At 52.0% G+C, this 15500-nt stretch overlaps 3 protein-coding genes across 3 annotated transcripts in view; 2 read left to right on the forward strand and 1 right to left on the reverse strand.

Moving 5' to 3' along the window:
• Positions 1-15500, reverse strand: part of LOC137454324 (zinc finger protein ZFP2-like) — a 394553-nt gene that overhangs the window by 70185 nt on the left and 308868 nt on the right. The gene's annotated exons all lie outside the window — the stretch shown is intronic.
• Positions 1-15500, forward strand: part of LOC137454423 (zinc finger protein 850-like) — a 349726-nt gene that overhangs the window by 16037 nt on the left and 318189 nt on the right. The window lies entirely within an intron of this gene.
• On the forward strand, positions 13643-15316 carry LOC137454391 (olfactory receptor 14A16-like). Its single transcript, XM_068164436.1, has one exon. It carries the CDS (start codon positions 13643-13645, stop codon positions 14573-14575), a length of 933 nt encoding a protein of 310 aa, XP_068020537.1. The 3' UTR covers positions 14576-15316.

Genomic DNA, 15500 nt, shown 5'->3' on the forward strand with positions numbered 1-15500 from the left:
TATTTTGTCCTTATTTTTCATTTTAAATTATTTGTAAATTTTTATTTTGCTAATAATCCTTATGCTTTTTGTTAATAGTTATTTTTTTGTTAGTAATCCTTATGGGGTTTATTTGTTTTGGGTTTTTTAAATTATTATTATGTTAAATTGCTTTTTATATTAAATATTTTTTCTTTCTTTTTTATAATTTGCTATTATTATTATTATTATTATTATTATTATTATTATTATTATTATTGTTGTTGTTGTTGTTGTTGTTGTTGTTGTTGTTATTTTGTACTTTTACTTTGTAGTAGTACTTTGTGCTATTAGCCAAACACCAAACTCAGGTGTGAGAGGCAATGCACCAGAATGGACTCTCCAGACTGTCTCTTAGCTGAGGAAGGAGGTGGATGTGGAAAGTTTCATACATCTGTTTGGTGCCTAAAGACTGAGGACAATGGGGAGACAGCAATAAGTATAGCCACCAACAGCAGGGAAATAGCTCATGGACCAGTCCAAACCTGGAAAGGACTGGAATGGGACACATTGCCTTGGTTGCCTGGTGGGCCATGGGTCAAACGAGTGTCATTCTTCTCTCTTTGTGCAACAGCAGCTCTAATCTTTCCATCATGTCTGATACCCTGGTTTGTATGGCTTATCCATCCTGCAGTCAGCCAGGTGCAGGTTGTAGCCATATCAAGTGAGCCAGAAAAGCTATAAAAAAGAGCAGTATGATGTATCTGCAGATAAGACCAACATCCGAAATGAGCCAAGAGGAAAAGATTAAGTTAATGGGGAATTAATTTTGTAAAGACAATTATTAAAGCAAGGAGAGGAGAGGTTGATGGGATCAAAAGGAGGGAGTGTCCTTACAAAGGAAGAATTGGCTAAGAGGGAGTTGGAAGAGAAAGGGAGGAACCAGACAGTTCACCTTCTCTATGTGTATGCAAATCACAAAGGGGCCTCTGCTAAGTCCCTTCCCTTGAACCTTGCTGTAAATCAGTAGGGGTCTGTCCCAAGATAGCAGACACTGAACACAGCCTGAACTGCTGAACTTTTAGGCCAGAGCACAGGCTTAACAGACTACTGAATATTAACTTCTGCACCCAGAGAAGTGGAGAACCTAATTCAAATGAGCATAGGATGTATGAAGCAGGGAGGGTTCATGTGAAGGGGGACATGTAGCAGGGGTTTTGGGAAAGACTAAATCCTGAGTACCTGAGCCAGTGGGGAAAGGGAGAGGGAGGTTTGTGCCCAGAAATGTAGGATGAAAGGGGAGCTGTGCCTTCAGCAATGAGAGAGACCCCACAGGGAGTTGTCCTGTGGACTCTGCCTTCATTGAAATAAAGTTTTACAAGACTCCTCTGTCTCTGTTATGAATTTCTAGATGGGAAGAATTTTTCCTTGCATGTTGCACACCCAGGGAGCACAGCTGCTCATGTCTGCAGTCTCTGGGTCACAGCACTGAATCAGAAATGGTCTGAAGAAGCACTCTGGTGGGGAAACAACATTCTCACAAGGGGAACAGCACCAGCAGCAGCCAAAAAGAGAGAAACCAGACTGAGTGTGACATCAGAACTGCTCTGCAGGAAAGGACAAAGAGTTTATTGTTTCTGAAAGCATCCAGGGATCTGTTTGCTCAGGGCAGCATTCAGCTCCTGGTTCCTCAGGCTGTAGATGAGAGGGTTCACTGCTGGAGGCAACACTGAGTACAGAACTGCTACCACAAGATCCAGGGATGGAGAGGAGATGGAGGAGGGCTTCAGGTAGGCAAACATTACAGTGCTGATAAACAGGGAGACCACAGCCAGGTGAGGGAGGCAGGTGGCAAAGGCTTTGTGGCGTCCCTGCTGAGAGGGGATCCTCAGCACTGCCCTGAAGATCTGCACATAGGACACCACAAGGAACACAAAACAGACAAATAACAAACAGGCACTGGCCACAATAAGCCAAAGTTCCCTGAGGTAGGATGCGGAGCAGGAGAGCTTGAGGATCTGGGGCACTTCACAGAAGAACTGATCCACAGCATTGCCCTGGCAGAGGGGCAGGGAAAATGTATTGGCTGTGTGCAGCAGAGCGTAGAGAAAGCCACAGCCCCAGGCAGCTGCTGCCAAGTGGAGACAAACTCTGCTGCCCAGGAGGGTCTCATAGTGCAGGGGTCTGCAGATGGCAACATAGCGATCATAGGACATGGTAGTGAGGAGAAAATACTCTGCACCAAGCAAAAAGAGGATAAAAAAGACTTGTGCAGCACATCCTGCATAGGAGATGTCCCTGGTGTCCCTCAGGGAATTGTCCATGGATTTTGGCACAGTGGTGGAGATGGCACCCAGGTCAAGGAGGGCAAGGTTGAGGAGGAAGAAGTACATGGGGGTGTGGAGGTGGTGGTCCCAGGCTATGGTGGTGATGATGAGGCCATTGCCCAGCAGGGCAGCCAGGTAGATGGCCAGGAAGAGGCAGAAGTGCAGGAGCTGCAGCTGCCTTGTGCCTGGGAATGGCAGGAGGAGGAAGTGGGTGATGGAGCTGCTGTTGACCATCAGCTGCCTTGTGCCTGGGAATGGCAGGAGGAGGAAGTGGGTGATGGAGCTGCTGTTGACCATCTGCTGCCTCTGGCCATGGAGACCTGTCCAAGGAGGGAAAGGCAGTGACAAGTTAGGGAACAATTCTCTCAGCCTCATTGCAACTCCTGTCCCTGAGCTGCATGAGGAATGGATCAGCTCATTCCCCATCACTACCAACCAGGGATGGTTCATCACAGCTTCATATGCAGCAGGGCCCCAGAATTGCCATGAAGATTCCTCTGGTGTCAGAACCGAAAGTGACCAACAGCCCAGGGAATGAGTCCCATGGAGAGGTGGAGAAACAGGGACCAGCTCTGCAGTGCTGCAGAGACAGTGAAGGGAAGAGAGAAAGGCAGAGGGGCTGGGGGTGAAGCCTTCCCCTTCCCCAGCTCTGCTCACTGCAGCTCACAGGATGGAACTGAAGAGCTTTTGTCCTCCTTCTGTGTGCACACTCCAGGAGCCTTCAGATGAATGTCAGCTGCCAAGGTTGTGCCTCCTGACCTGGAGCCCATAGCTTTGAGGGCACTGCCTCTGCTGGGTAGAAGAGGAGAGCAAAAGTTTGCATTGGGAAATGTGTTTGCAGTGCAGAGAATGGCACAGAGGTGCCTGATCCCCCTTGCCAGGGCATCTCTGCCACATGATCACTCTCCCCCTGCTGCCCAAGTCCCTGCTGCTGGCAGCTTTCCCTGCCAGAAGCTGCATCTCTGTGCCCAGCACTCCTCCCTGTCGCTGTTGACAGAGCTCATCCCACCTGCTGTGTGCTCAGCTCTGCCCTGTAGACCCCTCCCAGCAGCAGGACACTGCCCAGCGGCAGCTCTGGGTGTGCAGGGGCTCAGGAGCAGCTCAGACAAAGGCTAATGAGACCTTTGGTCTCTGAGTCTTATGAACAGCAGTGAAATAAACTCCATTCTCACACTGCCCTCCCAGCACACCAAGGGGATGAACATTCAAAGCCAAGACTCCTTCCCTTCCAGCAAAATGCTACCTTGATGCTCTTCTGGAAAGCCTCCTCAGAAATGCCCAGAGGTGAGCTAGAACTGTGAGCAGCTCTGGCCAGCACAGCTCCATCCCCACAGCAGAAGAACCTTGCCCTACCCTGTCCTACCCTGTCCTGCCCTGCCAGGGCTGTCTCCTGCCACTCACAGCTTCTCCCCACAGCACTGTGTGGAGCTCCCTGGGCAGCCTCAGTGCTGACCCTGGCAGGCAGCACAGTCCCTGACCCAGCACACAGCCCCTGGGCTGCAGGGACCCTGCTCTGAAGGACAGCCCTCACCACCCCTGCCTGCACCCCAGGGCTCCACAGCTCTTCAGAAAAGCCTGAAAAGAGCCTCTGCACAGGAAGATTTCCTTCCAGCCCCCACCAGCTGTGGCTGTGCCATCTTTAGGAGATGCCTCCAGGAGCTGCACCTGCACTGCCCTGCCCCCACAGACTCACCATGTCAGTGACTGCAGTGACTTCTCCTCCTGTCAGCTCTCAGTCACCCTCCTGGACACCTCCAATCTCTCTCTGCCTTCTTCATCTCGCTGAGATCCACTGGCAGTGCCCTCAGCCCTGCTGTGCAGAGCAGAGGAGCTGCTCCTGGGCACAGCTGACACTTTTCATTGCTGCCTACTTTCCAGCAGCTCCCTCCAGCCATGGAGCTCAGCCCAGCTGAGCAGCAGAGGACCAACCCAAGGGCATTTTAATGACCCTCTGGTGGCTTTGGTGCCATGTAAACATCAGAGACTGAGAGGGAGATGATGAAACCTCTCCAGAAGTTGAAGTCACTTTCAAACTCTGAAGTTTCTACTCTTGTTGATGGGTCCCAGTGAGGACACTGCTGGGAAAGTGTCTGCAGGCTGTGGTTGGAGCAGAGAAGTGGAGGCAGTGCTGAGAGGTCAGCACAAGCAGAGGAAGATGTCTCTGATGCTGAGCAAACCTGGAGGTGTTTCATCAATGCAAAGGGTCAAGCCCTGACCCCTGGTTCCTGAACAGGCAGATCCTGTCCCTCACTCACTCCTTGGGGTTCTTCCTGGAGCAGTGAGATGTGGAGAGGAGCAATGCCAAGGGCTGGGCTATGGCACAACCCCTCCCAGCCTCCTGAGGATGGACAAGGAGGCAATGAGGCCCCAGGGCTGGAAGGAGGAGTTGTCTCCTCAGAGGCATCAGTGGCACAGACCACAGCCAGAACCAAAGGCAGGAAGAGCTTGGCTCTGCCAGGAGCCTTTCAGCTCTCCCACAGCCCTCTGTCATCTGCCCCTCAGGCTGTCCTCTGCTGCTGCATCAGCTGAGCCTCTTTCCCTGCAGGCTGTAGTCACCCAGCCAGCTGCCCCACCTTGCTGGCACCTTCCTTTGCTGCTCTCTCTCCATCCTCCCTGGCTGTTCCTTGAAACTCCAAGCCTTGGAGTGGTCCAAGCTCCTGCTGGGGGATGTCTTGCAGTGACATTTCTTTCTCCTCATCTCCAGTCTGGACCTCCCCAGCTGCACTTTGTGGCTTTGTTTCTTTCTCTTGCACTTTGTCACCATGCAGAAAAACTTCTCCATGTCTCAAACCACTCCCCAAGCACTCTCAGGCTACTCTGCTCTTGTTCTCACTCTTCACACCATTGAGCCCATGGCCTTCAGCCTCTCTCTACTGGTCATGTGCCTGAGGCCTCCCAAGCACATCTTGGGAGATCTCTGGGCACTCTCCAAGGTCTTTGCAGATGGAGATGTGGTTGTCATAGGACAACAAAGAGACCAAGTGCCCGATGTGCCTTCAAGAGGACTGGACCCCCAAGGGTGAGATCTACCCAGTTGCCAGGGAAGGGACATAGCTGAGTCCAGCAGTGCAAACATCTGCCTCAGCCTGAAGCAGCAGCCTGAGGAGCTGCACAGAGCAGGAGCAGCATTTAGCTGCATGGCTGTGTGACCCTGCTGCTGTGGGAGAGGAGTCACTGCTTCCACTCCTCCATGCCCTGTGAACCCCAGGGGAATCCAGAGCACCGTTCCTGCCCTGTGCTCCAAAGCCAGGACTGCTCTGATAGAGTCCTGCCCACACTTGTTTGTCCAGAGCTCTTCTCTTTCCACTTCCAACCTCTCCTGCAGAGCCCTGTGTTGGGGCAAGGCCTGAGTGTCTGGCAGCTTGGGCACCATCCTGCTGCGTGGCAGTCCCATGACCACAGGCAGACACAGGCCATGGGAACTTCTTTGGCTCAGATGGCCTCCACAAGAGCAGTTCCACCCAGACAGGTGATCTGCTTGGGGCAGTGTCTGAAGGCTTAGGTCTTCTTCTAAAGTTTCCTCTCGAGAGCATGCCCAAGAAATTGTCCACCAGATGCAAACAACAGGGAACAGCTAAAGTGTGTGAGTGTGCAGGGCTGGGGCACACAGCAGTGTCCTCACACAGCTAGGCCTCCTGCAAGTGACCTGAAGGATGAGCAGAGAAGGGTCTGGACTGTGTCTGTCTTCACTGGACACCCTGGGGAAGCTGTCCCAGGGCAGTCATCCTAGACTGGGCTTCACAACCACTGTTTCCAGCAGCAGCCTCACACCTCAGCTTGGATGGACACTTTATCCCTCCACAGGAGGACATGCCCTGTGGGACTCTGGAATAGGCTGCCCAGGTAGGATGCACTCTCCTAAGGGTGTTGAAGGCCAGGTTGGATGAAGCCTTGAGCAGCTGAGTCTATTGGAGAGGCATTCCTGCCTATGGCAGGGAGGTTGGAGCAGAGGAGCTCTGAGGTCCCTTCCAACCTAGGCCATGCTATGCTGCTATGAAACCCACACCCCACCCCCACTGCACCTGAAGAGCCTTGACCCACACATGAGGGACAGGATCTGCCTGCCCAGGGGCTGTGCTCAGGCCTTGGTCTTTGTGCTGCAGAAACCAGAGCCAGAGTTTGCTCTCCTGCACTTTGCCTTTGTCTGCTGCAATCAGAGCCTCTCCTGAGCTGCTCTAACGAGTCCCTGGGGAGGCTTTGGCAGTAACAAGCCTCAGTGGGGCCAATCAATGCTTCAAGGTACTTTGTGTTTTGCTTCTTGCTTCTTGCACAGTTTCTTCACTCTTCTCTCAGTACCTGAGGTTCATGGAATGATTCCCAAGTGCCCTGAGGAGCTCTTTGTATCTTTGTTGTTTACTTCAAGCTTTCCAAGTACACCTCACAAAGCTCAGATTTTGATGGGAAACTATTTGATTCTTTCTCAGATGAGGGCAGAGGTGACAGCAGCATCCACCAAGACAGAATGATGCAGGCTGTCTGCTCAGGGGGTCTGGACTGGGAGGAGAAGCTGTCCTTTGAGGGCTGACACTGAGTGGACAACTTTGCTCCTCACCCTCCCCAACCTCCCCACTGCTGTCCCTGCCCACCTGGGCCTTAGATCCCTGCTCCTTGCATCAGACTTCTCCACTGCTCTCTGCAGCTGGAGCTCACAGCTCCATGGCACCAGCTGCCCCCTGCTCTCCTTAGAGAACTGCCTGCACACAGCCACAGAAGAATTGTTGCTCTTTGGAAGCTAAGCAAAGGCAAGGCTGAGAAAGTTGCCTCAGCAATCCAAGCCCTCTGGAACCATCTGCTCAGCACAAGCTGTCTCTCAGCAGCTTGCCTGTCCACAAGGCTGAGGCAAAGCCAACAAGTTCTGCCATGGCTGTGATTTCTCAGCCAGTCAAGAGTTCTTGAGAGTGAGGAGCAGATGAAAAGTTTGGATCCTAGCAGCCTTTCCTCATGAACCAATCCTGAATTCAAATCTCTTTCTATGGCTGTGCCTGGAGAGAAGCACCAAGCACACAGATACAGGGACAGAGCTGGCTGCCTCCAGTGGAACATAGAGCCCCCCAACATGGTGACAGCAAAGGTGTCTCTCCAAAGACACAGAGAGGTGGAGAGATAGCTGGCAGAGAGGCAGCTCTGGAGTTCAGTTTCCTTCTCCTGGAGCTCAGGGCAAACACTCACAAAGCTTCAACATTCTCAGAGGATGAAACCTGATCCTGGACCAGTCTGACTTGGTGCTGGCCCTTGGTGCAGGTTGTGCCTGAGAGATGTCTGAGTGGGGGAGATGCTGGACATAGCTGCTGTGATCCAGGAGAGGTCTGGCTTTAGGGTCACTGTTTTTAAAGGTGGAGATCCTTGACTTTCATCAGGTGTTTCTCTGAGCTGGAGAACCTTGGATGCTGAATCATCCTGGGATCTTTTGCCACTTGCACAGACCCTGAAGTTTTCTGACTGTCAGAGTTTTCTATCACCACCCTGTTGGCTGTGATCCAAGCACAGATGCACTGAGCTGGCAGGAGGTGACAAACCCCCAAGCTATAGGGAGAGCAGTGCAAGGCTGGGAGAGCCCTGGTCAGGGCTGAGCCATTCCTTGCAGGTCAGTCCTCTCCTCTAACCCTTTGCTTCTCTCTGCCTGGGCTCATATCCTTCTCCTCGCCATCAGCCCTGCTCCTTTGTGCTGGGGAGGAGCACAGTTTCAGATCTGCTCCTTGGAACAGGCCAGAAAGTAAAGAACCCAACTTTGGGACAGCAGCAAGATCCCAGACACCTGCTGACCCCTGAGCACCTCTCAACCCTCTCCAGACCCTTCTCCCAAACCACACTTCAACACTTGTGGAGCTTTGAGGGTCATTGACTGTGCTGGGAATTTAGGAGTTCATCTCCCTGAGCCCCAGGTGGTCAGGTATAAGTTGCCTGGGCAGAGGGGGATGGTTGGGATGGCTACATCCTGGAGGTGTCAGCCCCATCAGCACTACAACCAGGGGACTCAGCACAGGAATTAGGGCTCTGCTCCCTCCATTGCAAGAAGTCACACACAGTGTCCTTACTTCTCAGCTGCTTGGTCCCCAAGAATTTGCCCAAGAGCACAGGGGTGACCATTTCTCTCAGCAGCATGGCCTCCCAGAAGGACCTGGACAAGATGCTGGAGGAGAAGAATCACCTGAAGAATAATTTGGAGGAGCCAAAGCTCAGCCTTGAGGAATAGTAGAAGTGGTTGATGAAGACATGGATGAGGACAGGAAGGATGAAGTATGTGAGGATTAGGAGGAGAAGGAGGAAGAAAAAGGTGATGAGGTGGAAGAAGAGTAGGATATGGAATAGGAGAAGAATGAACCAAAGGAGGAGGAAGATGAAGAGGAGGAAGAGAACAGACCCATATCAGCCACTCTGTGCCACCCAAGCAGCCACATCATTGCCCTGAGGGTGGGCAAAGCTTACCACACATCCTGGAGCTGCTGAAGCCCCACTGTCCCCAGTCCAGTGCCCAGCCCTCTGTCTGTGGTGGGTACAGCAAGAGCTTCACCCTCAGCTCCAACCTCATCCGGCACTGCTGCCTCCACAGCCAGAAGCAGCTGCACCTCTGAGCTGCCTGAGGCAAAAGCTCCACCCAGATGGCCACCCTCAGCCAGTACCGCTGCACCCACACCAGTCACAGCCCTTTACCTGCACAGGCTGCAGCAAGGGCTTCATCTGCAGCTCCTCCCTCACCTGGCATATTCACCCCCATGCAGGTCACCAGCGCGCACCAAGGGGACACAGCAATACACCGACCCCAGCACTGCCAGGCCAAACATGACCCCCCCTGGGGGGCCTTCTCCAGCAGCTTGAACTGCAATCTCCTCCTTTACACTTTCTTTCCTCAGAAGCAAATGTGCCCCTGCCCTTCTCAGCACCAGCCAGTGCTGAGGAGAGTAATGACAGTGCTGAGTCAGCACAGCCACTGCCACCACTGCAGCTGGGCTGGGATTTGGCTGCTTTCCCCCCAACACTAGGGGTTTCCTAGAGGTAAAAGAAAAACCTCATCCCAAGGATAATGACTAATTAGAATGGAAACCCCAACCCTAATATTGACTCTTGCTGCTTTTTCTTTGACATTTCTTTCCCCAAAGGCCACTTTTGGGGGCATTGCTTCCCCAGGGCCAGGGATGAAGCCGTGTGCCCACTTCAGGGACGTGTCCTTAAGGGGTCCTGGGAGTGTCTTGAAAGTATAGTGAGGAAATCAAACTCAGTGCCTCCCATAGCCATTCAGCAGTATCCTTCAATAACCTGCATGGACATGGAATGATTGCTCCAAAATGTAGCTGTGCTGAAAAGGTTAACCATGGTCCTCATCTAGGTCTCAGTAACACACAGGCATTAGAAGCCCAAAGCCTTATTTGATAGACAAAGTCCCTCCATGTCTTGGTCTTTGCTGCCACCTCCTCTCCTTTTATCAACATTGCAGTCCCCATGTCTTCTGTCATGTATTGTTCCTGTTGGTCCTCTGCCGATCCCACAGAACTGTCCTTCTCTTGTTAGTGAGGCCCAGGGGTGTGAGAACCCAGCCTGCTTTCCAGACTCAGTCTTATTTCTCTCTCTGTCTAGAGCTGCCATCTGCTGCTCTAGCTCCATTTGCTCTCCCAAGCTCCAGGTTTACTTTCTTGATGTCAGAAAGCTAAGCTCTGAACCAGTGGGAGAGTTTCTAACCATTAGTGAGAAAGTTAAGAAGTTTCCTTCCCTCAGATGTCCTGCTGAGTGTTCTGGGAAGGGCTCAGCTGAGGGCCAGTTCTGAGAGGCAGAGGTTGGGTTGTGGCTGGGTTGAGACCCAAGGGTCAATGCCAAGGGTAAAGGCTGGAGGCATGATGAGCAATGGGGGCAGAGTCAGGGTCAGTGGTGGGTATGGGAGGGGCTGAGGTGCAAGGGGTGAGGTGAGGGATTGGCTCTGCTCCACTGCATTTGAGCAGGGGACTGAGTAGAGAGGATGGGAGGGGCCCAGGCTGTAATGGGAGGACATCCTAGGACCCAGCATGCACTGGGAGGTGATAAAAGCATTCAGTCTGTAATGGGAGGTGTGAAGACTTCATACTGATGAGCTTAATAGCAAAGACTGTGGCATGTAGGCAACAAGCTTAGCAGCTCAGGCAAGGAGAGAGGGGACAAAGAGAAAGAGGGCAACTTATTTACAAGCTGGGGTAATACTTGCAAGTTCCTTGAGGCTGGATTTGGGCAATGGGCACTCTCATAAACAACCTGCTTCAGCCTATAGGAAGCCTGAAGCTAGCATTATGCTATACTTGATATCAGCACCAGCATCCCATGCCATGGGTGTGTGCAGCTGTTTGTGCTGCCTGGCTAACGCCTTGGTCTTTGTTCCCCTCAGGAAAGGAGGGGAATGTGTCCACACATGCTGGGACAAATTTCAGTATCTGGGGCATAATTCTGGGCATAATGTGCCTTCACCACATCCACAAGAACCATCAAACAAAGGAGGCAGTAAAGCACTCAGAGTTGCACCCAAGCAGGGGTGGGAGGCTGCTGCTGCTGCATGCTAGCCAACAAGGTTTGGGTTGCTGACTGCTCTGGCTGCAGCACAACAGCAGGCAGCTCTGGAAGCTTCTTCCCAGGCTCTGCAGATTGTCTTGGGGCTTTGCAAAGCGGCGCCAGGACTGGTAGCAACTTCTCACTGCCAGGGGACGGTTCCTGGGGGCTTGGCTCACTCAGGATTTGTCCCTCTGCCCGGCAAGACTGCTCCCTGCCAGCATGGAACCTAAGGAATTTCACCTCCTCTTCTTTGGTCTTTGGGGAGTGTAGTTTCTGGGCATCCCTGGGAGATATTCCCTTTTCTAAGTGAGCTGGGGCAAGTTTTGGTTCATCTTTCCCAACATGGAAATGCTCCAAATAATTTGGTAGTCTAAGCAGATGAATAACAGAATTTCCCCAGCTGACAATCCAATTGGTCATTTGATGCTATTGGCAGGGGAGCAGATTGCACTGTAATAGAGCAGAGGTTTGCTGTTTCATAACTGTCCTGTCTGCTCTGTCTCCTTTGTAACAGGCAGACAGTGTCAAAGGCTTCACTAAAGTCCAGGCAGACAGTGTCCATGGCCCTTCCCTCACCCCCTAGCCAGGTCACCTTACTGTAGAAGGAGATCAGATTAGTCAGGCAGGACCTGCCTTTCATAAACCCCTGCTGACTGGGCCTGGTCACCTGGTTATATTGTAAGTTCAGCATGACCTGCTCCATAACCTTTCCTAGCAGCAAGGTGTGACAAAGAGGTTATTAATCTATGAATATGAAATATGAATTATATAAATATTAGAATAGAATCTGCCAGGATGGGGATTGACATCTCTGTGGAGAGGCTGAGGGAACTGGACTGCTTCAGCCTGCTGAATGGAGGCTCAGGGCACTGCTAGAGCAGTGTGCACATGGCTGAAGGGTGGTTTCAGAGAGGATGGAGCTCTTCTGGGGAGTGAAGAGAGACCAATACCTCCGCAAAGTACAGCATGGAAGGTTCATTGTGGAGATGAGGCCAAAGAAATGTCCCTCAAAGGGCAGAGCTGCTATGCATGAGGCCATCCAGAGGTGTCAGGAAATGGCAGGGAGAGCTGAGACAGCTCAGGGAAGGGATGGAAATGGCAGGGGGAGAGCTGGCTGGGGAAGCAAGATTGGTGTCAGCAGCCTGAAGGGGAAGAGCTGCAGGCATGGGACAGTGAAGGAGAGGCTGCAGGAGGGATGGGCAAGGGCTCTGGCAAGGCTGAAAGGACCAACAGGACCAAGGTCTTTGTCCCCTTGGCTCTGGCACTTGCCTCTGCCACCAAGGCCTGTGAGGAGAAACTTGGCTTTGAGGTTCTTCTATTGTAAGGGCAGTGGTCAGGGCTTGGCCTTTCTGCTTCCTAGACCAAAGGCAAGTTTTTCTGCCCTGTGCTTTGCCTTTGTCTCCCTGCAATCCTGGCCTCTAACAAGCTGCTCTAACGAGTCCCTGGGGAGCCTTTGTCAGTAACAAGCCTCAGTGAGGCCAATCAGTGCTTCAAGGTACTTTGGAGTTTTCTTCTGCCTTGGACTTCTTAAGAGGCTTCTTGGCAGTACCTTGGCAGAGTCTCCTGGCAGTACCTAAGGATGATGTAATCAGCCCCAAATACTCCATGGGGCTCATTAAATACTGCTGAACCACTAATTATTGCCAAGGTTTCTGCAGCTAATTGGAGAGGATTTTATTGCACAAAGCATCTGATAAAAATGATTTCACAGGGTGAATCAGAGACCTGAGCCACAGGTGAGGGACAGGATCTGCCTTGCCGGGGCTGGGGGTCAGGGCTTGGCCCTTTGGATCAATGAAACCCCTCCAGGTTTCCTCAGCAGCAGAGCCACCTTGAGCTGCTTGTCCTGACCTGTCAGCATTGCCTCAGTTCTCTGCTCTCACCACAGCCTGGAGATGCTTCAGTGCCTCCTGTGATGCCTCCCTTGCATCCACTCTGCCCTGCTCTAACCAGACCCTGGGGACCCTTTCCCAGTATGCTTCACTGGGACCCATTAACAGCAGAAGAAACTTCAGAGTTTGAATCTGACTTTGACTTCTGGAGAGGTTTCATCAGCTTCTTCTCAATCCCTGAGGGTTACAGGGCACCAAAAGCCACCAGAAGAGTCATTAAAACACCTTGGGCTGGTCATTTGCTGCCCTATTGAGCTGGACTCCTGTGCTGGAAGGAACTGCTGGCAAGCAGGCAGCGCTGCAGGAGACTGCTCTGGCCAGGAGCAGAACAGCACAGCAGGGCTGAGGACACTGCCAGAGGATCTCAGGGACATGAGGAAGGCAGAGAGAGCTTCAAGGTGTTCAGGACTGGGAGTATGACTGAGAGCTCACTGCAGTCACTGATACAATGAGGCTGTGGGTGCAGGACACTGCAGCTGTAGCTCCTGGAGGCATCTCCATCTCAGCAGCTGATGCTCATCTGAAAGCTCCTGGAGTGTGCTCACAGAAGGAGGACAAAAGCCCTTCAGTTCCATCCTGTGAGGAGCAGTGAGCATAGCTGGGTAAGGAGAACTCTTCACCCCCAGCCCCTCTGCCTTTCTCTCTTCCCTTCACTGTCTCTGTAGCACTGCAGAGCTGGTCTCTGTTTCTCCACCTCGCCATGGGACTCTTGTTCCCTGGTATTGGGTTGTTGGTTCCTTTCTGCTCTGACACCAGAGGAATCTTCATGGCAATTCTGGGTCCCTCTTGCATATGAAGCTGTGATGAACTCTGCCATGGGTTGGTCGTGATGGGACTGAGCTGATCCATTCCTCATGCAGCTCAGGGAAGGAGGTTACGATGAGGCTGAGAGAAGTGTGCCCTAACTTGTCACTGCCTTTCCCTCCTTGCACAGGTCTCCATGGCCAGAGGCAGCAGATGGCCAACAGCAGCTCCAGCACCTACTTCCTCCTCCTGACATTCCCAGACACAAGGCAGCTGCAGCTCCTGCACTTCTGCCTCTTCCTGGCCATCTACTTGGCTGCCGTGCTGAGCAATGGCCTCATCATCACCACCATAGCCTGGGACCACCACCTCCACACCCCCATGTACTTCTTCCTCCTCAACCTCGCCCTCACTGACCTGGGTGCCATCTCCACCACTGTGCCAAAATCCATGGCCAATTCCCTGAGGGACACCAGGGACATCTCCCATGCAGGATGTGCTGCACAAGTATTTCTGCTTTTCTTTTTCATGTCAGCAGAGTATTTTCTCCTCACCACCATGTCCTATGATCGCTACATTGCCATCTGCAGACCCCTGCACTATGAGACCCTCCTGGGCAGCAGAGTTTGTCTCCACCTGGCAGCAGCTGCCTGGGCTTCTGGGGTTCTCTATGCTCTGCTGCACACAGCCAATACATTTTCCCTTCCCCTCTGCCAGGGCAATGCTGTGGACCAGTTCTTCTGTGAAATCCCCCAGATCCTCAAGCTCTCCTGCTCCACATCCTACCTCAGGGAACTTTGGCTTCTTGTGGTCACTGCCTGTTTATCATTTGTCTGTTTTGTGTTGATTGTGGTGTCCTATGTGCAGATCTTCAGGGCAGTGCTGAGGATCCCCTCTCAGCAGGGACGCCACAAAGCCTTTGCCACCTGCCTCCCTCACCTGGCTGTGGTCTCCCTGTTTTTCAGTACTGGCTTCTTTGCCTACCTGAAGCCCTCCTCCATTTCCTCCCCATCCCTGGACCTGGGGGTGTCAGTTCTGTACTCAGTGGTACCTCCAGCGGTGAACCCTCTCATCTACAGCCTGAGGAACCAGGAGCTGAAGGCTGCCCTGAGCCAACTGATCACTGGATGCTTTCAGAAGCAATAAACTCTTTGTCTTCTCCTGCAGAGCAGTTCTGATGCCACTCAGTGCAGCCTGGCTTCAATATTTTTCTGGTGGTGGTGGATTTTTATTTTACAATGTTGTCAGCCCAGTTCTAATTTATTCTTTGTTTTGTTTTTCTGAGCTCCTTTTTTGTTTAAATAATAAAGAGAATTGTTAGTAACTTTTTTTCCTGAGGCATTTCCTCCAAGCCTTTTTTGAAGTTTCAGAGACAGTTCTGCTGTCAAGAAGTACAGCAGTAAGTAGTCCCAGCACAGCAGCATGTAAGAGACCAAATCTTGTCTCTCTTGATGTGAATCAAGAATGGAAACATCACCTTTGCTCCCAGACATCAGAAATGTGTAATGGACAGACCCTCTGGGTAAGGACTCTCTGCAATGTGCACAGACAAGATCATCCCTACCCATCAGATCCCCCAGAAAGGAAGGATGTTGAAAAGGAGAATGGGTCAGCCCCTGATGGGTATTGTGTGTATGGGCAGGTAGACGGGGAAGGAGGGGACCCCTGCAAACACACAAAGAATACACAGGAGGCAGCAGACCAGGAGCAACCCTCTCTCCCTGTCCTAAGTTCTCCCTGATGCAGCTCATGGAGCTGAAGACACCACATGATGGAGGCTGCCCTCCCTCCTCTCCTCCTTCAGGGAAGACAGAACAAGCCAACAAGGATGACATCTCCCCCAAGCCAAAGCAGCAGCACCCTTCCTCCCACCCAAACCATCTTGGGGGATGGGGGTTGTGTTAATATAATTCCTTTCCTCTTCTCTCTCTCTCCATTTCTTCCTTCTCTCTCTCCCTTCTTCTGTTCCATTCGCTTTATTCTGTTAATAAAGAGCCTGGCTGTTGATAATTTGGCCTCCTTTGTGCTTCCAAAGGAGCTGAGTCTCTTTCCCCCGTCAGACTGAGACCCA

This window comes from Melanerpes formicivorus, unplaced genomic scaffold, assembly GCF_026170545.1.
Source record: "Melanerpes formicivorus ecotype bairdi unplaced genomic scaffold, bMelFor1.0.p_v2 SCAF_80, whole genome shotgun sequence".
Classification (NCBI taxonomy): domain Eukaryota; kingdom Metazoa; phylum Chordata; class Aves; order Piciformes; family Picidae; genus Melanerpes; species Melanerpes formicivorus.

Bases quoted from the DNA above. Each gene is read 5' to 3' on its own strand.
- LOC137454391 (XM_068164436.1), top strand. From the start codon at position 13,643: ATGGCCAACAGCAGCTCCAGCACCTACTTCCTCCTCCTGACATTCCCA.